The sequence below is a fragment of the Neofelis nebulosa genome, chromosome 3 (genome assembly GCF_028018385.1).
Source record: "Neofelis nebulosa isolate mNeoNeb1 chromosome 3, mNeoNeb1.pri, whole genome shotgun sequence".
Classification (NCBI taxonomy): domain Eukaryota; kingdom Metazoa; phylum Chordata; class Mammalia; order Carnivora; family Felidae; genus Neofelis; species Neofelis nebulosa.
The window spans coordinates 193,872,121-193,895,890 of NC_080784.1; the positions used below are offsets into that span (position 1 = coordinate 193,872,121).

General features: G+C 44.8%; 1 protein-coding gene across 1 annotated transcript; it reads left to right on the plus strand.

The window, feature by feature from the left end:
• Positions 1–1,199: 1,199 nt before the first annotated feature.
• QDPR (quinoid dihydropteridine reductase) lies at positions 1,200–19,744 on the plus strand. The gene is made up of 7 exons (XM_058723014.1): positions 1,200–1,359; positions 3,789–3,881; positions 7,413–7,509; positions 9,977–10,117; positions 14,441–14,549; positions 15,753–15,836; positions 19,083–19,744. Exons 1-7 carry the CDS (start codon positions 1,261–1,263, stop codon positions 19,186–19,188), a joined length of 729 nt encoding a protein of 242 aa, XP_058578997.1. The 5' UTR covers positions 1,200–1,260; the 3' UTR covers positions 19,189–19,744.
• The last annotated feature ends 4,026 nt before the right edge of the window (positions 19,745–23,770 follow it).

Consider the following 23,770-nt stretch of genomic DNA (forward strand, 5'->3'; position numbering starts at 1 on the left):
ACACTCTCAGGGGACACGTAGCAAGATTTGGAGATACTTTTTATTGTGATGACTGGAGGGGCGGGGAGGCCTCTACTGGCATCTAGGAGGTGGAGGCCAGAGATGTTATAAACATCCTGCAATGCACAGTACAGCCCTCCCCTTTGCCCCCACAAAACTGATAGTGCTGCGAATGAGAAACTCTGTATTAGGGGCACATTCCATGGACAGAAGTCACTAATTTACAAGAAAGAAAATGCTAGGCTCTGTCAGTGGGGACAGTTGTTACCATTTGGTGGCGCTTAATTGTGGACCTTCAACATGCTCATCAAATGGGGGCTTACAAACAGTTACAGAGGTCCAAGGACAGTGTTATAGGACTTCACATCTTCAGCTGTGTCTCTACCAGACCCTTAAAGTCCTGTTGTGTCAAATGTACTCATATTTTTTTGAACTGTTGTAATAATTTTCGTAGTTTTTTTGGGTTTGTTTTAAAAGCATTAATTTGTGAAGTGTTCGACATTTAAAACATAGTATACTATAATTTTTGTACCGTTTTGGCAATTTTTAATTTTCAAATACGGCCCCAAATAGATATTTAAATATCCCCACCTCCAAAATGGAAGAGCACTGAAATTCACAATCTCTAAGAAGTCCAGCGAATTGTAACAAAAGTAGCGGCAAAAACAATATTAATAATGCTCAGTCTGCATTTATTGAGAGCTCCTATTACTAGCCACGCACTGCTCTCAGAACTCTAGTATTATCCTTTAAAATCCTTTCCAAAACGCTAGGAGGACAGACTATTAGTATTCCCATTTTACCGAGAGGAGACTGAGGCACAGAGCGGTTAAGCAAGTTGCTTAGTGCTACAAACCTATTAAATACGGGGCCAGGCATGGGGCTTCAGAGCCTTCACTCTTATTTAAAGGTTAAAACACATACGTGGTTTGTCCTGTCTCCCCCACAGAACTCAGCCTCGTGAGGGCGGGCGCCACCCACACGCGCGCACACCTGTTCTCCACCCTTGCGCTCTGCACGCCCCGGGGGCCCAGCACCTACAGGCCGGCGGGCGGCGGGGCGCGGCTTGCGCACCCTCAGGCTGTCAGGTGCGTGGCCGCGCGCTAGGGGGCAGCAGCGGGCGCGGCTCGGGCTCGGCGGCCGCGCGGTTCCTCTTGGCCCGGTGGGTGGGCTGGCCGGGGCGGGGCCGGACGAGCCGGGGCGCCGCGTTCGGGCTCCGGGCATTCGGAGCTTCGGGAGCCGAGCGGGAGGCGGAGCGGGATGGCGGCGGTCGCTGGAGAGGCGCGCCGGGTGCTGGTGTACGGCGGGAGGGGCGCGCTGGGCTCCCGATGCGTGCAGGCGTTCCGGGCCCGCAACTGGGTAATTCTGCTGGGTCTCCGCGGGGCTTTGCGGCACCTTCGGGTTGGGTGGCGGGCGGGTACGCTGGTGACTGGGGAGCGGAGGGGCTTACCGGTGCGGCCCTGGAGGGCAGTCTGGTTAAAGTCCGGGGCCCCTGTACAGGCCAGACGTGAGTGCTTGCACGTGCGTGCACAGGTCTACTGCTCTGTTCCTGGCTACGAGTGCGTGCCTACGCCGCATCCTAGGTGCGGGGCCTTTGCTCTGCAAGGAGGTGGGGGATGGGGCTGCCCGCTCTGCCAGGCCCAGAAAGTCTGGAATGGCTTCGGAGAGAATTCCAGAGGGGAATAAAGAGGAGCGGGCTTGAGGGTACATGGAGAAACAATGAGAAGGAAGGCTCTGGAATTAGACTGCGTGGCACGGGTTACTAGTCGTTAACTGATCGGTTAAAGCCCGCGAACCTCAGTTTTCCCGTCTTTAAAAATGAGGATATTACTAGTATTTACCCCTTAGGGGCTTGTGCGAATTGAATGAGATCATTGGTGTGCTTATAAAGTATCTGACTTGTGGTAAAAGCTGTTTAATTGTTAGCTATTAGTATTACTATAATTACCCCGGTTCCTTCAGCCAGCTTTGCACCTGATTGTTGGAAGGCTCAGTCCCACCAATGCTGGTGGCTTCTTTGTTTTGGAAAGACTATTTGAACTACTTTGCATAATCGGGTATTGCTTCTTGTAGGGGGCTGGTAGGAGCGGAGCTGACGTTTGGCCAGGGACTCTGACCCCAGCAGCTCTGGAGGGCTCAGTGCTTTTCTGGTGGGGACTCCGCCCTCTGTCTCCTCCCTGCAGCTGTCACTTGCACAAAATGTGCTGGAGCTCTGGGGAGTTTTGCCTCGGGGTTTTAGTTTGTAGCAGCAGCCTGGGCCAGGGTAGCCCCGGGACCAGGAAGAAAGGGTTCCAGGATTTTCTTTTGGCTCAGCATCTGGTATAGGACTTTTAATGGATTCTAAGCACACCACTGTCTTTTTACTCAACTTGGAAGACTATTTGAGGCATCTTCCAGGGTCTGTGGAGGTGGATGGGGGTGACAGTGTTATTAGGAGTGTTGGCTAGGCACTGTGTTCTCACGTACTCTTATTAATTTCATTTACTCTTCCCCAAACTTGAATTTAGTGAATCCTGTTGGTATCCATGTGTTACAGATGTGAGAGCTGTGCCTTTCCCCGGTAGGGGCACTTCCCCCTGTTGGGGCCACTTTGGTTTATTTCTGACTTGGCAGAATCTGACAAGCTGATTTACCTTGGACTCTGTCTCCCCCGTCCCCACCCCTACATTTCTAGGAGCTCTGGGAGGGACTGGGATACAACCTTTTCTTTGTGTCTGTACCCCCCGTGGCTGGTGACAAAGAAGTAGTGAGTGTTCTTAAATGGATGCTCTGTTCTTCATAGCTTGTGGTAGAGCTATATATCTCTGGGTCCTGTGAACCTCAGGGCCCTGGAACTTTCTTAGTAGGAACTGTGTGTCACCTGTGCCAGGAGCTGTAGCATGCTCCATTTCAGTGAATTTTCACATTAATCGTGTTAATTGTTAACCTCTATGAGAAAGCCACTGTCTTGCAGGGCCAGGATTCAAACTTTGGTCTGATTCCCAAACCCAAAGCCATCCCTCTGTGCTCTAGGGCAGGGGTCTGAAAACTTTAGTCCTCCCGGGAAGACTAGGCCTGTTGTCTGTTTTTGTACAACCCAAGGACTAAGAATGGTTTCACATTTTTAAATGGTTGGGGAAAAAATAAAAAAAAATAGAATTTTGTACCATGTGAAACTTACATGAAATTCACATCTCTGGAGTTTTAGTGCCTGAAGTTTTATTGGATGTAGGCACACTCCTTCATTTATTTATATTGTCTGGGGTGCTCTGCCATCACAACAGCAGATTTGAGTAGGTGCAACACAGACCATATGGCCAGCCTAAAGTATTTACTTTCTGGCCCTTTACAAAAAGCTGTTTTGCTTTTTTGCTCCGGTCGAGGGGTCGCTGGAAGTGTAGGGTTTGCCTTAAGAGGTGAGAGTGGAGGAGGAAGGTGAGGTGTTTGGGGGCAGATGGGCTAGGCTGGGGCTCAGTAAGGAGTGGACTGGCTGAAGCCAAATGTGTGTAAGGAGCATGAGAGGTCAGTAGTGAGATTCTTTCTCTGGTGTTGTTGTTGTTTTAAAATATATTGTCAAATTGGTTTCCATACAATACCCAGTGCTCATCCCAACAAGTGCCCTCCTCAGTGCCCATCACCCACTTTCCCCTCTCCTCCACCCCGCATCAGCCTTCAGCTTGTTCTCTATCTCTGGTGGGTTTTCATTTAAGCCTCTCCTCTGTCTACACTGCCCCCATTTCTGAGTGTGGATCTTTCTGGAAAAACAACTAATTGTCTCTTGACCAAAGCTGTTTTCTCTTTCACTCCAGTGGGTTGCCAGCATCGACGTGGTGGAGAATGAAGAGGCTAGTGCTAGTGTCGTGGTTAGAATGACGGACTCATTTACGGAGCAGGCCGACCAGGTAATTCCAGAAAAAGACCCACCGAGCATTGTGGTAGGGAAACCCTGGGGAGCAGTTTCCTCTGGTAATGCATTTTTTTTTTTTTTTTTTTCCTCCCCTCCAGTTAGTGCTTTCTGTTTATGAAAGCCATTTGTGCTCATTGGGGGAAATTTGGAAAAAGTGAAAAAAATATAAAGAGGATAAATTACGCATAGTCCATTTCTTTAGCTCACTGTTCACATTTTGGCCCATTTTCTTGTCTTTCCTATGTATCCTATATGTTTTTAGTTTTGTAAGTTGAGATAATCTTGTATTTTATATTTTATGGCCAACTTTTTTTTTTAACTTAATACTTAATTTAAATACTTCTCAGATCACTTGAAAAAACCCCTCTGTGTCAGCATGTATTTTTTAATTTCTTTAGTTTCTACTTCCTGAACGTTGAAATGGCTTGCAGTTTTTCTTTTTTGCCATTATCAGGAATCCTGTGCTGAACATCTTTGTCTCTATCTCTGATTATTTAGGATGCATTCTAAAAAGTGGAGCTCCCTAGTTCAAAGCATGAACCCTAACAAAACAGGGTAATTTTAATTATACAATGATATGTTTATTGTAAAACAAGAAGTCCAATAAATACATAAAGTAAACTGTGAAATACCCCTGTTTCTCCCTGTGATGCCCAGAAGGACAGTGACAGTTTGATGGCCATGTTGGTATAAATATCAGAGATGCTCTTACATGGGCCGACTTTTCTGGAAGAGCCGTTCCCATAAGCTGCACGGGGGACTGTGCTCTCTGTGGTTCTCATGTCAGTGCTGCAGCCCATGTTCCCAAGGAAATCTCCGCATTATTCTTTGTGTGATGTGACGTACTTTTACAGGCAAGCACTCAGTGAGGCAGGCGGGTAGGTGGGGGTAGACCCATTTTATAGCTTAGGAGATGAGACACTAAGTGACATGGCCAAAAAGCTAGCTCGTGGTGGAGTAGAGAGCATGGGATTTCCTAATAAGAGACTTAACTAACAACTTCAGTAAGCTCACAGTCTGCTTTTTGTTTAGTTACATTCTCCCTAGTAATATGAACACTACTGAGGGTCTGATGTTTAATGGTCCTAGCTATGTTTTAAAATTTTTTCTAAAGTTTATTTATTTATTTTGAGAGAGAGCGAGCCAGAGCGAGAGCGAGCATGTGAACAGTGGAGAGGCAGAGAGAGGGGGAGAGAGAATCCCAAGCAAGCTTCACACTGTCAGCACGGAGCCCGATGTGGGGCTCAGACCCATGAACTGTGAGATCATGACCTGAGCTGAGACCAAGAGTTGGATGCTTAACCAACTGAGCCACCCAGGTGTCCCAAGAATATTTTAAATTTTAAAGGTGATACATGTATGATGTAGAAAATACAATTAAGCAAAAAGAACGGGGAAGTCATTTTTAGTCCCATAATGTTTTGTAGTATTTCCTTCCAGTCCATTTCTCCAAACATATGTGTGTATAAGTCCAAAAATACAAAAAAGAAAGAAAAAAGCCTATACTGAGGATACTCTCCTGCTCACTCACTCTGTCTAAAGCATCGGTTTCACAGAGGTTAGAATATAAAAAGCTAGCTGACTTTTTCCAGAATATAGATTTTTGTTGTTTTTACTTAATCTGATCCTAATGTTTCCTGTACTTAATGATTACTTATTCGCCTTAATGGGCTTAATAATAAAACCCAACAAGGCATAGTTTTGTGTCAGGCATCGTCCTGAGTGCTTATTCACATCAACTTGCTTCGCTTCTGTAACACTTGCAAAACGTTTCTGACTGATCTCCCTTTTAGAAATGGGGAGTTTGTGGGGCACCTGGGCGGCGGCTCTTCTGGCTGTGGTTCTCTGTGATCAGTGTCTGTCACTGGCTCTTCTGCTCCTGTTAATTGCAGCTTTCCGATGCCGTGTGTGTTTTTGAAATTGCCTGCGTGTGAGACTTAACAGTGCATTTTAAAGACAAAGATGGAGAAATGCCTTAGTTATTACAAGTTCAGATTTTAGAACGTTTAACCCTCCCTAACCCCCCAGTCACCCAATTCAGAGTTTGGATAAACAGCATGACATCCAGTGTTTGTTTTTAAGGCTTCAGAAGAGGACATTTAATCCTAACCCATGTAAAATTGGCCCCCTAGGCATGAGATTCACTAGAGACAGGAGATGAAGACATGAGAAAGGCATTAAGTCTATGGAAAACGATTGGGCAGAGAGCAAAATTTAAGGGGAAGGAGTTAAAGGCATAGATGTTGTAAAAGTCAAACAGGTGCTTCGTTTCTCCGGCTCCATGTTTCCCTGAAAAGATGAGCATGTACAAGGTTGTGTGTGCATATGGACATTGGGAGATAGCCAACACTGGCAGCTGGGATCTGGGCTCTCGGTAACAGGACTTGGTTTAAGAATTCAGAAGTTCAGGAATTTCTTAAAAGGAAAGATGTAGGTATGGGGTGTAGGGAGATGAAAGATTGGTTTCCATTGCCAAAGCGTTCTCTTTGAAGGAGTGATGTGAGGCTTCAGAAATTGCTGGGGAAACTAACTGTTACCATAGGCAAAGATACACGGTCTTGGGTTAAGTCGTCTCAGCCATTCTGGAGAAATGTGAAAGCGGTCAATGGCCAGACTTGCCTGTCTCGCCAGATTTTTGTTTTAAAAAATTGTAACAAAATTACATGTATGTATTTTCAACATTTAAAAAATTTCAAACAGAAGTAAAGAGAAATGATCACCCATGTACCTGGTATTTACTAACATTTTGCCATTGACTATATTTTTTTTTACATGAAGTATAGTTGACTATTTTTTGTTGCTCTTTTTAAAAATATTTCCTGTTGGCACTTATGGTTTGGAGTTGCAGTTAAAGGGATGTTTGTAATGAGGGTAGAAAAGAATAGATTATCTCAGATTGCAATTCTGTGATGTGTGAAGAAAGTCTGGAAAGAAATAGACCGGAAGGTTAGCTGTGGGCATTGAAGCTCTCGGTGATTTTTTTTTTTTTTTAATTTTTTTTTTTCAACGTTTTTTAATTTATTTTTGGGACAGAGAGACACAGAGCATGAACGGGGGAGGGGCAGAGAGAGAGGGAGACACAGAATCGGAAACAGGCTCCAGGCTCCGAGCCATCAGCCCAGAGCCTGACGCGGGGCTCGAACTCACGGACCGTGAGATTGTGACCTGGCTGAAGTCGGACGCTTAACCGACTGCGCCACCCAGGCGCCCCTCTCGGTGATTTTTTAAAAACCTTTTCCTGCTTTTCTTTATTCATTGCTCTCTTCCAGGGGTGCTACTGTCTTAACCATTCCAAAAGAAGACTCTAGATGGCTTTCTAAAAATCACATTGAAATGTAGTTGGGTTTCACTGTCTAAGATGCTTACTGTAGATTGGTCCTTCCTCTAATCTTCAAAGGGTTAATTGCCAGGTACTGGTAACTGACTTCAAAATGAGTGAAAAATAAACTGAGGCATCTGTAAGGACATTAGTCTGTTTGGGTTTACCTGACTGCTTATTGCACCTTTTTTGTCCCTTTTGTTTAAGGTGACAGCTGAGGTCGGAAAGCTCTTGGGTGAAGAGAAGGTGGACGCAATCCTTTGTGTGGCTGGAGGATGGGCCGGAGGCAATGCCAAATCCAAGTGTGAGTCCTTTTCTCAGTGAATCATTCATTCTGCTCTGCATTTTGTCCAGCTGGCAAAGACAGGTTTTTCTGTATTTCTCCCAGAACCTTTGGTAGGTCTGTGCAGTAGGGATTAACATCCCATTTGACGGATGAAGAAAACACTTCCATAACGGGGGTTACGAGAGAGGGACGTTAAGTTTGAAGTTTGAAGTAGAAGCAGAATGGAATAAGTATTGTTTCCATCCCAGTCTTTCAGGGCCTATTACTGGGTGGGAAATGGGGGATGTGTATGAAATAGATCATTCTGAAAGTCGGAAGGACTCAAGGAGCACCTGGGTGGCTCAGTCTGTCAAGCATCTGTCTTTTGATTGCAGCTCAGGTCACCATCTCATGGTTTGTGAGGCGGAGCCCCTCTTGGGGCTCTGGGCTGACAGCACGGAGCCTGCTTAGGATTCTTTCTCACTCTCTCTCTCTCCTCAAACCCGCGTGTGCACCTATTCTCTTTCTCTTTCTCAAATAAATTTCCAAAAAAAAGGACTAAAAATTGAGCATTTATTAAAGCTGAGTATGTTTTTCAATATTTATTATGAAAATTTTCTAACATACAGAAAAATTGGAAGAACAGTTCATTGAACACCCTGTGCTCTCTAAATTCAGGTATTAACATTTGCCATATGTGTGCTTTCTTGTTTTCTTGTGCATATGTATTCTGCGTGTGTATTTTTTTGTTAACTATCTGAAAGTAAGAATTTCAACACACTTCTGCATATATCTTCAGGGAGTAAACTCATTCTCCTACGTTATCTTAATACTGTGACCATACCTAAGAAAATTAATAATAATTCTATAAGATTAATAAAACTCAGCCTGTATTCGAATTCTCCAGTTTATTCCAAATCTTTTATAGTTTTTTCCTGCCTAAATGTATTTTCCAGTCAGGATTTGTGCATTGCATTTTGTTGTTATTTTTAGTCTCTTAATCTAGAATTACTTTTTTCTTCTGTGATAGACTCGGTGGTAGACAGGGCACTTTTCCCAGAGAAAGTTCCACAGACCGAATTTGTCCAGCCATTTCTGTAAGGTGTCATTTACCTGTTCCTCTGTCCATGGTATTTCTTGTGAACTAGAATTTAGGTCTAGAGACTTAATTAGATTCGAGTTGAATGTTTTGGAGGCGAGAGTTCCTCTTGAGTGATGTGTGCTTCCTGTGACATCATGTGGGGACACTTACCCTGTCAGATCACCGTACCGATCCATAGTGATGCCAAACGGTGCTTGATTAGGGTGGTAGCGGCAGACTTCCATCGTAACGGTACGTTTTTCTGTTTGCGGTTAGTAAGTGATCCGTGGGATGCTACTTTGGCATCACGTGTGAGTATCCTATTTTTAAGCACCTTGAGGGTCTCAAATTCCCCAAACCTATTGGTTTTAAGCCTCCGTTGATAATCTCTGCCTGAGTCAGCAGTTTTTAAATTTTGTTATTCCTTCTATGTTTATCATTCAAAGCTCTTTTTTTTAATTTTTAAAATATTTATTTATTTTTGAGAGAGAGACAGCATGAGTAGGGGAGAGGCAGAGAGAGAGGGAGACATAGAATCTGAAGCAGGCCCCAGGCCCTGAGCTGTCAGTGTCGAGCCCGACGCGGGGCTTGAACCCACAAAGTCAAAGCTCTTTAAAAAGGAATTGATATTCTGTGAAATCAGTTAAATATAAAATTGGTGTTTTGTGGGGTGATCGGGTTGGCGGAACACTCCGATGGCCTTCTGTGTCTTTCGGGAACAAGAATTGATAAATGTGGATCCATACTTTTGTTTTTGTCTAGTTCTTTGTAGCCGGGAAATGTAATACCTTGGTTATCACTTACTGAAGACCCCTCCTCTGGTATCAGGAGGGATTGTTTTCTGGATTCTGGGTGTCTTGCCCAGCTGGTGATGGGATCACGTTACCGCTTATTCCCCACCATGTCTTGGGCAAGGTCAGAGGATTAAAATAAGCATGAAATGATTGTCTGAGCAGCTTTCTTCTAAAGAGTCTTTAAAGCTGGCATTCAACTTTCAGCCATAAAAAAATGTAGCTCTATGAGAACCCTCTTTATGTCCATGCAGTATAAGTGCCTCAGATTGATCACAGGTAAAACTTGACTTAGACGTATAGGTTCTTATTACAAATCTACTGTCCTTCATAAAGTAGAACAATTTCTGAGTTAAAGCCAGTTCAGCCTATTTGTTAACAGTCCTCATTTATTGGCTAAAATTTTAACCACTTTACAGGTGAGGAAACTTGAGACTCGGGTAGTCACATGGCCTGGATTCGAACCCAGGTCTCTCTGACCACGGCCCTGTGCTGTTTTGTACTGGACCTTGTAGTCAGGGACTGAGAGAGCAGGAGTGGCTGTCAACGCCTCCTCATGGGACGCCGTGAGTGGAGCTTACCTTTCAGTCTCTTCCCTGCGAATGCTCAGCTCACATGTTGTTTTCTCATTCAGCTCTCTTTAAAAACTGTGACCTGATGTGGAAGCAGAGCATGTGGACGTCGATCATCTCCAGCCACCTGGCCACCAGGCACCTCAAAGAAGGAGGCCTCCTCACCTTGGCTGGTGCCAAGGCCGCCCTGGACGGGACTCCCGGTAGGCCTTCGTTTCCCAGTGTGTGAAATGGGAGCGCTTGCCCTCGCCCCCTGGGCTGCTGGATGCTTCCTTAGGTGAGGGACCTGGGAGCCCTTTAGCCTCCAGGAGGCTTTACAGCTGGGTGGAGTGTGCTTCCTGGCTTTTTTTAGGGGTAGGACTCTGCCCCCTTCTGTTTGCATTGTCTTCATGTGCATGGTGGGTGCAGAGTCCTGTAATCTGGGACTCCCACCACTCCATTCATCTGGGATCCACCCAGGGCATGAATGGTGAGGAGGTGGATACTAATCAGTTAATAAATAAGTTGTATCTTCATCACCCTGTGTTCGTGTGTCCCTGAGAAGCAGCTCAGCCCCTGGAAATGGTGGGGCTTTCGGTAAGAGAGCTGGCTGTGGATTCTTCACTTTAGCTGAGTGGCTTTGAACAGATTATTTGAGGTCTTTGGCCAAATTCTGCTCTAGTTTCTTTGATCGTAAATGGCAGTAACACCTCCCTGAAGCGTAACTGTGAGGCATGAGAGGCGTCGATGTATATGCAATGCCCAGCACTTGCCGAGTCTTCTCATAGTTGCTCTTTCCTTTCACATATATTCTCATTTAATCCTGCGGTGGACTGTTACTACCTTTTTCATTTACAGGGAAGCGAACTAGAACTTAGGTTCAGGACCTTGTCATTATGTAATAAGTACGCTGTAATTACACTTTGAACCAAAACCCTGATCATTTCTGAATTGTGTGCTTTTTCTGCTGCATCAGAACAGAACCGTGATTTCCTTTGCATTTTTATTCCGTGTATTTCCTGGGAGACTGTCATGAAAACAGACCATGGTTTGTAGGGCTTAAACACAAATTTATTTTCTCACAGTTCCTGGAGGCTGGAAAGTCTGAGATCAAGGTGTGGGAAGGTTTGGTTTCTTCTGGAGCCTCTCTGCTTGGCTTGCAGATGGCCGTCTTCTCCCTGTGTCCTCACATGGATGTCCCTCTGCATGTGTCTGTGTCCTGATGTCCTTGTCTTGTAAGGAGACCAGTCAGATTGCATTAGGGCCCGCTCTAAAGACCTCATTTTAACTTAATTACCTCTTTAAAGACCCTGTCTCCAAATACAATCACCTTCTGAGATACTGAAGTTTAGGACGTCAACTCATGAATTTGGGAGTGGGAGGGGGGATACGATTCAACCCGTAGCACTCCCTTTGGAATGAGGCTAACGAAATTTAAGTGGGGTTGGAGACAGCACAGGGAGGGGAAAGTGTCTACGTCGACCACCTAAGTAAACTCTTCTTTAAAAAAAGGAGGGGATGGGGTGCCTGAGTGGCTCAGCTGGTTAAGCAACTGACTTCGCCTCGAATCTTGATCTCATGGTCATGAGTTCAAGCCCCACATGGGTTTTCTGCTGCCCGCGCAGAGCCCGCTTCGGATCCTCTGTCTCCCTCTTTTTCTGCCCCTCCCCCACTCACGCGCACCCTCTCTCTCTCTAAAAAATAAATAAACGTTAAAAAGAAAGGAGGGGAATTTTTTTGGGGTCTCTTTAGTAAGTGGTAGAGATCTGGAACGCCTTTTCAATTTTAATGTAAGTCACTGAACTATGAGTCCTCTTAATAAATTAACAATTTCCTGCCACTCACTTTCTCATTAGATTTCCCAGAGCATGTGATCTTACAGGCCCATGGCTATTCCAATAATTAAAGCTGTGTAAATGTTCGATGTTGGTTTGGTTGAGATCTGGTTTTTATCAAAGGTGACATAGGGCAGAGCCAGTAGAAAGTGAATAGAAAAGTGAGTAATGGCTTGACATTTAAAAAAGAAAACCTTACAACCAGAAGACTAATTTTTCTAAAGGATGAAATAGTCTTTTTCTTTGTTTTGGTCTTTAAATATCTTTTTTATTTATAGTTTTGGATACTGGTTAAGACTGCAGGTTCTGGGGGCACCTGGGTGACTTGGTTGAGGGTCTGACTCTTGATTTCCTCTGAGGTCATAATCTCATGGTTCGTGAAATTGAGCCCCACATTGGGCTCTGTGCTGGCAGCACGAAGCTTGCTTTGGATTCTTTCTCTCTGCTCCTCCCACGCTCATGCTCGCTGTCTCTCTCTCAAAATAAACTTATATATAAAAAAAGGGAGGTTCTAGAACTACCCAGGTTGGTTTTCTGTCGTGGTTTTGCCACTTACTGTGTAATATTTGGCAAATTACTTAACTTCTCTGAGCATCAGTTTTGCCATCTGTAAAATGGGGATAAATAATACTGCCTCCTCTATATGGTGGTTGTGACTTGCAAATCTCTTAATGGTTTAGAAAGATTATAGAGTCAGTAGTAAATGTGAACTTTTGTTATTTATTCCAGACTTTAAAAAACCCAACTATTTCTGCTTTAGATGTTAATAAGCTTGTTCATCTTTAAGTTCTTAGTTAGATGTTGTTAAATTTATTTGGGTCATGAAATGTTTTAACTTCGATTCCGATCCCGGAGTCATCTAGGGAAATCTATGTATATAGTCCAGAAACAAATGACAGACGGGCTTAGTGGTCCATCATCACAAGAAGGGTTGTTCAAAACTGGAAAGTGTTCACTTGGGAAGGTACTCAGAAAACCCCACGCTCCTGTGTTCAGGCTTGTTATTTATAGACTGTCTCCTGTCTCTTGGACGATAAACTATCAGAATTGATGGCAATCACTTGTTGACCACTTAGGGATCTGTGCTGTGTTTGGGAATCAGCCCTTAGGGACTACATTGATCATTTTATATTGGGAGGAAAAGTGTTTATCTTTTTAATGAATGCTTTTTTTGTTGTTTGTTTTTGCATTTTGCAAATGACCCTCTTACCAACATCATGTAGAATCCTGCGGAATCAAACCATTAGGGATGCCGGTAGCTTGTTGCTGGTTGCTTGTTTCTTTCTGCATCATATTGTTTGAATAGAATGAAGAGGGGTCCCTGGGTGTCTGCTGGGGACTGGGGCTGGATGAATAAGATTTGTGCATTGGTTTATTTCAGTCGTGCAGAGGTAAATCTTTATATCACTGTTGGCCTCCTGCCCCTGATTAAACAGAGAAGCCAGAGATGGTGAAACCTTCTTATGCTTCTAAATAACTGTTTGAGACCTTGACCCTCTTTTGCAATTCAGGGTGGCTGTTGAAGAGGTTAGTGATTGGTTCCTCGGCTGGGCTGTGATCCCCACCTCCCCCTGGACCTTTGAGGCCTCTTCATCTGTTACACTTTGAACAGCATGTGCGCTGGGTTTTTTTTTTTTTTTTTTTTTTTTTAAAGGAGGCTGCTGAGCTCCGAAAGGAACAGTGGTTTTCAGGAGGAGGAGAGGTGTCTGCAACAACTAACCATGCTTCTTTGTTGTTGGTCAGTGAGAATCCACAGCTGGGTGCTGTGGGGGACATAGAAACTGGTCCTAGTAAAAGACATGCCTTGGGGCGCCTGGGTGGCGCAGTCGGTTAAGCGTCCGACTTCAGCCAGGTCACGATCTCGCGGTCCGTGAGTTTGAGCCCCGTGTCAGGCTCTGGGCTGATGGCTCGGAGCCTGGAGCCTGTTTCCGATTCTGTGTCTCCCTCTCTCTCTGCCCCTCCCCCGTTCATGCTGTGTCTCTCCCTGTCCAAAAATAAAAACGTTGGAAAAAAAAAAAAATTAAAAAAAAAAAAAAAAAAAAAAAGACATGCCTTGCTTCTTCATTCAGTCAGCAAACATTGATTGGCCAGTGGGAGGAAAGGAAAATTAATAGGTAGCATGTATACTCACGTGAAAATTGCTCAATCGTATACTTTAAACAGCATGTGGGACTCCAGGACACATTACTTCTGTTAATTTGATGGGAAACATTTAGGGAGCACCTACCCTGTGCTGAGCCCACAATTAAGTACTTTATCCCCATTTTACAGATGGGGTAACCCAAGCTTAGAAAGGTTTTGAGAACTTGCCTGGGATTTCTGTCGTGGTAAGTGGAAGAACTGGGATTTGAACTTGGGCAGCGTGCATTCCGGATGAGTGCTCCATCTCACCCACAAGTTACCGACCTGAGGGTTTAGACGCAGCTCTTGCCTGGCCTCTAGCCTCGGTGCAAGTCTGCGTGTGAGCCAGGGCACGTTACTCACCCTGACGGTGCCTCCCTGTTTGCTCAGCAGTAAAAATAAGATGAACCTCATGTTTTTTATGGTAAATGTCAACTGCCAGGTGAATAGTAGGTGCCCTTGAATACTATGTCCCTTTCACTTTCTCTCCACAGGTGTCCATCCTTCTCTTCTTCCCAGCCCGGCATGGGGTTCTCTGGACACACTGGTGGTGGCCACTGGTCACTGAACTGTTTTCTCCCCCCTCCCCAGGGATGATTGGCTACGGCATGGCCAAGGGTGCTGTTCATCAGCTCTGCCAGAGCCTCGCCGGAAAGAACAGCGGCATGCCCTCCGGCTCTGCGGCCATCGCCGTGCTCCCGTAAGTGGTCGGGGCTCCCCGCTCACTCCCCGCCTCTGCCTCGCTGCCAGGACTTAACATTTGAGTAGCTCTTCACCAGGGACTTGTGTGTCCTGTCACCTTGGCTTCTCACATTCGCCAGAGGCCCTAAAGATACTTCTACAGATGTTAGAGTGTCCCAGGCTGTCCAGAATGGTTGGCTGGTGGGATGGGTCTGTCTGTCTGTCTTCCTCTTCCTTGTTTTCTTTCCTTCCCTCCATCTGTCCCTCTGTCCCTCCTTATTAAAAGTAGTCTATGCATTTCTTTTTAATATTTGTATTCTTTCAAGTCATTGTAAGGCCAGTGGAAGAGAGATTGTACTTTAGTCTTTGCATGTGTGTATTTGTGTGTGTGTGTGTGTGTGTGTGTGTGTGTGTGTGGTGGGGGGGAGGTGGGGACAGTGGTGTCTGAGGGAGAATATGGGAAACTGGGACACGTTCCTATTTGTGACCTGGAAGAAGGTCCCTGTCAGTGGCCCCAGACAAGGCAGCTGCTTTGGAGGTGGGGTTCCTTCCTGCTGGAAGGATCCCAGTACCAACCGGCTTGTCTCTTGCCTGTAGTTCTAAAAGGGACGTCGGGACCTGCTAGGGCACAGGGCTTTCCAGCTCCCTTTTGTTTGTGAGCTTCTGTGATTCCGTGACCTGCTCCCCCAGCTATTTTGAATGATTTCTGAGGCCTGAATGTTCTTGGGAGAGTCCTACATATCTGAGTTCTGTAGCCTCTTGCTGAAAATCATAAGGTTTCATAGGAAACAGTCCCAGAACGAAGGATGAGGCTTTTTCCCCTACTTAGAGAAATATTATTATTACACTTTAAAAGTCGAGAGAAATGAGTCTGCTACGTTTTAGGGAGTGAAGAAGATGCAAATTGCAAAGCAGTTTACTTTAATAAAGACTATATTTAAGAAAAGGCAAAACTGTATTTTTAAAAAGGCTCTTTTGTTTTGTTCCTGTCTGCCTGAAGGGTGAGTCACAGAGCACTTCACTGAATTATGCTCGGATGTGATCTCTGTATATGTGGAGGACTTCCTGGCCTCTGTCTGTCCTCCTGTGATCTCCCCATGTAAATGCGGCCACCCTTGGTGCCAAAGGCTCACATTGCATTTTCCTGGCTAAGGAGGACTGGGCGGCTATAATTCTTACAGAAGGGAGGCACACACGACAGGCTTGTCTCTGTGCACTGCAGGGTTACCCTGGATACCCCGATGAACAGGAAATCAATGCCCGAGGCCGACTTCAGTTCCTGGACGCCCTTGGAGTTCCTGGTTGAGTGAGTATTGACATACTGTCGGTAACAGGCAGCTTCCAGCCCCATCTCTCTGCCTTTTACAGACTAGGCTGTGTTCTCTTAGCTCCCCAGTGCAGGTGGCTTTGGGAGGTTCCCAGGCCTCTGGAGGGTATGTGACACATCAGAGTGAGTCTCAGGAGCGGTTGACAGTGCTGACCTGAATCTTGAGCTGGCCAGCCTGAGCATGGCCTGACTGCTCTAGGCCTCAGTTTCCCCTTCTGTATAATGGAATCCATAATTATCAGGAGGATTAAATGTGGTAGCGCTTGGCACGATGTCTGACCCGTAGTAAGTGCTCGGTAAACCTCTGTTCCCGGTAACATCATTGTCTCTGCTAACGAGGAGCAGCAGTGTGGGAGTCAGATGGTGATCTAGGGAACATCTGGGCTCCTGTGTCTGAGTTAGTGCTGAGCCACAGACCCACACAGAGTGTCCTTTGTTCCTAAAATCACATTCACCCATTTGTGGATATGGGTGGCATTTGAAGATCATGGAGAAGGAGTTAGCTTTCTCACTCTTTTGTGTTTGTCTGGATCTCAGTTCCCCACAGCCCTCCATGTGGTAAGTACATATTCCCTGAGCACCCACTGTGGGCCAGGTGCTGGGCTAGGCCCCGGGACAGGGAGATGAAGAAGATGTCCTTGCCCCCTCCCAATGCGGGAGACGGCCTTACCCCAAAGAGCCGGTGTGTCTGCTGCTTCGACAGCTGTGTACAAGATGTTTGCAAAGTTTGGGATGTGCTTCTGGCCTGCTATTACATCTCATTTTAATTAAGTTGAGAGGCATTTGGGACTTTTATGTTTGGAACCAGTATTTATGGAGCACTTGTTATGTGCCATCATGCACCATTTTAACTGTTATCTTTTTTTTTTTAAGTTTACTTATTTTTGAGAGAGAGTGGGGGAGGTGCAGAGAGAGAGAGAGGGAGACAGAGAATGAGAATCCCAAGAGGGAGAGAGAGAGAGAATCCCAATCAGGCTCTGCACTTCCCGACACAGGGCTTGAACTCACGAACCGTGAGATCATGACCTGAGCCTAAATCAAGAGTCAGACGCTTAACCAGCTGAGCCACCCAGGTGCCCCTAACTATAATCTTATTTAATGTTCATAGCAAGTCACTGAGGCCTGAGGACCTGTCATCTTTGTTTAAGATTTGGGGACTTGAGGCATGGGGGGCGAGGGGGATGAATAACATGCCCTAGATCACATAGCAGAGCCAGGATTTGACCCAGGCAGTGTGACCGCAGGGCCTGTGGTCTTAACTAGGCCCACAGTTACTTCTGCCTACCAAGTTTTGAATTGTGTTTTGCATTTGAGCTTCTTTGTAAAAGCCAGTATTTCCAATAGCATCTATAACCTGGATTCTAGATGGATCATCGGGGGTCACGTTTCTCAATTAGTGCCAAGTGGTGGAGTCCCAGCCACCCTCTGTTCCAGAAATCATGGCACCTTTGTGGGATTTGAAAACTCATATGACAGTTTGGCATGAAATGTACTTTGAATGTCTGGAGTATGTTAGCCTTTGCTCTCCGTGGTTATGATGGTGTTTCCCTTGTCTACTGCAGACTGCTAATGAAGACAAACTAAGTTTATTTTTTTATTATTTTTTTTTTCAACTTTTTTATTTATTTTTGGGACAGAGAGAGACAGAGCATGAACGGGGGAGGGGCAGAGAGAGAGGGAGACACAGAATCGGAAACAGGCTCCAGGCTCCGAGCCATCAGCCCAGAGCCCGACGCGGGGCTCGAACTCATGGACCGGACCGCGAGATCGTGACCTGGCTGAAGTCGGACGCTTAACCGACTGCGCCACCTAGGCGCCCCAAACTAAGACAGTTTAAAACATGCATGAGTAACGCATGTTCCCCTTCACATCCAGCCATTTGACCGGTCTCCCTCAGAGCCATCCCTAAGCCCTGCCCCGCCCCAGAGATGGGTCACAATGTGGATGGGACTTTGGAGGAGTTTTAGCAGTGCTTTGCTGTTGGGTCTATGGAATAACTGCCCTTGGCTTGTTCAGCCCTTGGAGTGGAATCTTGAATGGCTTGACAGTTAAACATCGGCTCTGGTCTAGCAGGCTGCTGGTCACTACCAAAGTATATCCCAGAAACTCCTGAGTGCTTCCTAGTTGAAGAAGGTCCAGAGTCCTAGCTGGTGGGTTGTCCAAGGGGACTAAGTACTCAAATGTAAATGTTTTGTGTGAAAATTATCAGCTACTTGTGGGGCACCTGGGTAGCTCAGTCAGTTAAGCGTCCGACTTCGGCTCAGGTCATGATCTTGGGGTGTGTGAGTTTGAGCCCCGCATTGAGCTCTGTGCTGACGGCTGGGAGCCTGGAGCCTGCTTCGGATTCGGTGTCTCCCTCTCCCCCCTCCCCCCACCCCTGCTCACACTCGTGTCATTCTCTTTCTCTCTCTCAAAAATAATAAACATTAAAAAAAATTACCAGGTACTTGTTGCATCTTGTGAATTTGCTGTGCCCTTTTTTAATTCCTGTCTTCTTAGAGGAGGCCTTCCCAACTCTCCCAGGCAGGGTTCCTTCCCTGCATGCAGCGTAATTAATTCCCCCATTCCTGCACTTCACATTTTATTGTAATAGTCTTTTTTTTGCTATCTTTTCCCATTGTTGTGGTGTTCCATGAATGGTTACTTAAAAAAAAAAAAAAAAGAATGAATGAATTTCTTTTAAATTTCTGGAAAGGTAACGGGAAAGTATAAAGAATTGTGCACATTTGGACCTCCTGGGTGACTCAGTTGAGCGTCTGACTCTTGATTTTGGCTCAGGTCATGATCCCAGTGTTGTGGGATCAAACCCTGAGTCAGGCTTTGTGTTGAGTGTGGAGCCTTCTTGAGATTCTCTCCCTCCCTCTGCTACTCCCCTGCTCATTTGTGCATGCACTTGTTCAAATTAAAAATATTGTGTATGTACGTGTCTTTCTCTTAGAATTAACTAATTACAGTCTTTTTTAAATCACTTAAAATCATATTACTGTGTTGTAAAGGATTCTAACAATGAAGCAAAATGCAAAAACCAAACTTAAAGTCTCACCGAATGCTGCCACTTGGACATTGGAATGAGTACTGAGGGCACTGGGGACCTGGCTATGTGTCCCTGTGGCTTTTTCACAGTTGCTGCTGCTGTCCTCTACCCCCAAGCCACTGATGTGAATATAAGCATGTGTTGTCGAGAGTTTTGCTTTGAAAATGTAAAGCTTATATTCTTTGTTCTAGAACCTTCCACGACTGGATCATAGAGAAAAACCGACCGAACTCGGGGAGCCTCATCCAGGTGGTAACCACGGAGGGAAAGACGGAGCTCACCCTGGCATATTTTTAAGCTTCGTCTCCGTGCCTGCTGGAGACCTGCCAGAAAAGTTGTTTCTCTCAGTGTGTCTGTGTAGGTCCTTTGTTTTCTGTCATCTGGTTTGTGGTATGAGATACTAAGTCCTGTTGTCATCTCTCCTAATGTGTGTTGTTCTCCCAGGACAGTGTAAAATGTTCATGTGAAATAAGGTATGAGGGCGGAGGCCTGTAATAGCACAGACGGTCTGTTAGCTGCGCGAGTTTAGGAGGTATCCAGCAGAGCCTCTGGGTCTGCATCCTCCTGAATTGCATTTGAGACTTGGATTCTGTCCTGAACAGGGTCTGTCGACCTGACTAGTTCAGAGATGCGTTGATACTGGGGACGTTCGGGGCCTTAGTTTCGAATGTTCTGTTTATATCACACACATCGTGTTTGTAGCCGCCCAATTGAACTGCCTTAAAACTCCTTTTGTGGTGTAAGCAAAATCCCGTGGACTCTGTTAAGATATCTTGTCCTGTGAGGTTGCCAAGTGTACTTCCGAGCTACTTGTTATTTGGAGTTTATCTTCCTAATAAATGCACTTCATTTATGATGTTGTCTTCTGTAATCAACTGTGGCTTAAAATACAGTCATTGATGGATGCGGTCATGGGAAGGGGGCGGGCTCTGTCTGAGATCAGCTTTTTCACCACAAAAACACGGGCACGGTTCCTGCTTGGGCAGATCAGAATCCGGGAGCGCCAGGATGGCCCTGTGTATTTAGAACAGTGCTCCACGCAGCCGATAGTGGCTGTACCAATGGAGAATGAGTGATCTGATCCACCCTGGCCATTGTGCAGATGAGGAAACATCCAGAGAAAGAACTTACTCTCCTCATTGCCAGTAAGGGGCATAACAAAGCCCAGAAGACCAGTCACCAGTGGCTGCTGTTTTTAAAGGACTTTACTACGTGGTTTCTTTTTTGATTTGTTTTTTTTTTTTTTTTTTTAATATTTATTTTGAGAGAGAGCGAGAGAGAGCACCAGCAGAGGAGGGGCACAGAGAGAGAGGGAGAGAGGGAGAGAGAGAGAGGGGGAGTGGATCCTGGCACAGGGGTTAATCCCACAGACTGAGCTCATGAGCTGAGCCAAAATCAAGAGTTGGACATTTAACCCAGGCACCCCTCCTTTTTGATTCTTTACAACAATTTTTATTGAGGTAGAATTCATATTAAAAAATTAAGCATTTTAAAAGGAAAAACTCAACAGCATTTAGTGTTTTCCCAGTATTATTTAACCTGCACTTCAGTCTATTTCCAAAATCTGTTCATCATCCAAAATTAAACCTCATGCCCACTAAACAGTTACTCCTTGGGGCACCTGGGCGGCTCAGTCGGTTGAGCGTCCAACTTCGGCTCAGGTCACAAGCTCATGGTTCGTGGGTTTGAGCCCTGTGTGCTGACAGCTCAGAGCCTGGAGCTGCTTCGGATCCTGTGTCTCCCTCTCTCTCTGCCCTTCCACCTCTCGTTCTGTCTCTCACTCTCAAAAATAAACAAACCCGGTCACTCCCCCATTCCCTGTGCCACCAGGCCCCGGCAACTGCTAGTCTGCTTTTGATCTCTGAACTCTATGCAATTCCCTATTCTGGATATTTCATGTGAGTGGAATCATACCATATGCAGCCTTTTGCGTGTGGTGTCTTTTACTTCACATGTTTTCCAGGTTCGTGTTGTAGCAGGTATCAGCGCTTCATTCCTTTTTGGGGCTGGATGGTATTTTCATTGTTGGTGTATACAATTTACCTGTCTGTGCGTGGATATTAGGATTGTGTCCACTTTTGCCTGATGTAAATTGGGCTGTGAGCATTTATGTGGTACCTGTTTTCAGTTCTTTCGGATAGAGTGGAGTTGCTTGGTTATTTGGTAATTGTATATTTAACTATTTGAGGAGTCTTTTCTTGTTCTTGACACTATACTTTGTAGAGGTCAAGGACAGGCCACTCCAAGTTGGACCACGTTGGCATGAAGAGTATTTTGAGCTGAAGGCAATCTAGACCCAGTGGGCTCAAGAGAAACTCTTGTCCCTCCCTTAACTAATAGCAGATTCTAACCTGGGGGGGTCTTTCCCAGAATAAGAGCAATTAGCAGAGGTAAATTTTATCTGAGTAACCCATCTGTATGATAGGGCAAACATCTAATTACCAAACATCTGCCTTTTTTTAAAATTTTATTTTTTTAATTTATATCCAAATTAGTTAGCATATACTGCAACAATGATTTCAGGAGTAGATTCCTTAGTGCCTCTTACCCATTTAGCCCATTCCCCCTCCCACAATCCCTCTAGTAACCCTCTGTTTGTTCTCCATATGTAAGAGTCTCTTCTGTTTTGTCCCCTTCCCTGTTTTTATATTATTTTTGTTTCCCTTCCCTTATGTTCATCTGTTTTGTCTCTTAAAGTCCTCATCTGAGCGAAGCCATATGATTTCTGTCTTTCTCTAATTTCACTTAGCATAATAACCTCCAGTTCCATTCACGTAGTTGCAAATGGCAAGATTTCATACTTTTTGATTGCTGAGTAATACTCCATCATACATACATAACATACATATATATATACACATGTACCTATGTGTGTGTGTGTGTATATATATATATATATATATATATATGTATATGTATGTATATATATATGCACACCCACACCACATCATCTTTATCCATTCATCCGTCGATGGACATTTGGGCTCTTTCCATCCTTTGGCTATTGTTGACAGTGCTGCTATAAACATGGGGGTGCATGTGCCCCTTCAAAACAGCTCACCTGTAGCCCTTGGATGAATACCTAGTAGGGCAATTGCTGGGTTGTAGGGTAGTTCTATTACTTGCATGTGCCCCTTCAAAACAGCTCACCTGTAGCCCTTGGATGAATACCTAGTAGGGCAATTGCTGGGTTGTAGGGTAGTTCTATTAATTTTTTAATGAATCTCCATACTGTTTTCCAGAGTGGCTGCAACAGTTTGCATTCCCACCAACAATGCAAAAGAGATCCTCTTTCTCCACATCCTTGCCAACACTTGTTGCCTGAGTTGTAAATGTTAGCCATTCTGACAGGTGTGAGGTGGTATCTCATTGTGGTTTTGATTTGTATTTCCCTGATGAGGAGTGGTGTTGAACATCTTTTCATGTGCCTGTTGGCCATCTGGATGTCTTCTTTGGAGAAGTGTCTATTCATGTCTTTTGCCCATTTCTTCACTGGATTATTTGTTTTTTGGGTGTTGAGTTTGATAAGTTCTTTATAGATGTTGGATACTAACCCTTTATCATATATGTCGTTTGCAAATATCTTCTCCCATTCCGTCAGTTGCCTTTTAGTTTTGCTGATTGTTTCCTTTGCTATGCAGAAGCTTTTTATTTTGATGAGGTCCTGGTAGTTCATTTTTGCTTTTGTTTCCCTTGCCTCCAGAGATGTGTTGAGTAAGAAGTTGCTGCAGCCAAGATCAAAGAGGTTTTTGCCTGCTTTCTCCTCAAGGATTTTGATGGCTTCCTGTCTTACATCCAGGTCTTAGGATGGTCTTTCATCCATTTTGTGTGTGTGTCTTAGGTCTTTCATCCATTTGTCTTAGGTCTTTCATCCATTTTGAGTTTATTTTTTGTATGGTGTAATAAAGTGGTCCAGGTTCATTTTTTTTTTTTTTAATTAAAGAAAAAATTTTTTAGCGTTTATTTATTATTGAGAGATGGAGAGACACAGCATGGGGGGGGGTGGGGTGTAGAGAGAGGGGGAGACACAGAATCCAAAGTAGGCTCCAGGCTCTGAGCTGTCAGCACAGAGCCCGACGTGGGGCTCGAACTCACAAACTGCGAGATTATGACCTGAGCCGCACTCGGTTGCTTAACCGACTGAGCCACCCAGGCGCCCCTGGTTCGTTCTTCTGCATGTTGCTGTCCAGTTTTCCCAGCACCAGTTACTGAAGAGACTGTCTTTTTTCCATTGGATATTCTTTCCTCTTTTGTCAATGATTAGTTGGCCATACGTTTGTGGGTCCATTTCTGGTTCTCTATTCTGTTCCATTGATCTGAGTGTCTGTTTTTGTGCCAGTACCATACTGTCCAGACAATTACAGCTTCGTAGTACAGCTTGAAGTCCAGGATTGTTATGCCTCCTGCTTTGGTTTTCATTTTCAAGATTTCTTTGGCTATTTGGGGTCTTTTCTGGTTCCATACAAATATTAGGATTATTTGTTCTAGCTCTGTGAAGAATGCTGGTGTTATTTTGATAGGGATTGCATTGAATATGTAGATTGCTTTGGGTAGTATCAACATTGTAACAATATTTGTTCTTCCTATCCAGGTGCATGGAATATTTTTCCATTTTTTTGTGTCTCCTTTGATTTCTTTCATAAGCTTTCTGTAGTTTCCAGGGTATAGATTTTTCACCTCTTTGGTTAGATTTATTCCTAAGTATTTGATGGTTTTTGGTGCAATTGTCAATGGGATCGATTCCTTGATTTCTCTTTCTGTTGCTTCATTGTTGGTGTATAGGAATGCAACCGATTTCTGTGCATGAATTTTATATCCTGCAACTTTGCTGAATTCATGAATCAGTTCTAGTAGTTTTTTGGTAGAATCTTTTGGGTTT

Excerpts from the sequence above, each read along its gene's own strand:
- QDPR (XM_058723014.1), top strand. The coding sequence starts at position 1,261 with ATGGCGGCGGTCGCTGGAGAGGCGCGCCGGGTGCTGGTGTACGGCGGG. Across the intron at positions 7,510-9,976 it reads AGGCAATGCCAAATCCAAGT|CTCTCTTTAAAAACTGTGAC; the intron begins GTGAGTCCTTTT and ends TTTCTCATTCAG. Across the intron at positions 15,837-19,082 it reads CCCTTGGAGTTCCTGGTTGA|AACCTTCCACGACTGGATCA; the intron begins GTGAGTATTGAC and ends TCTTTGTTCTAG.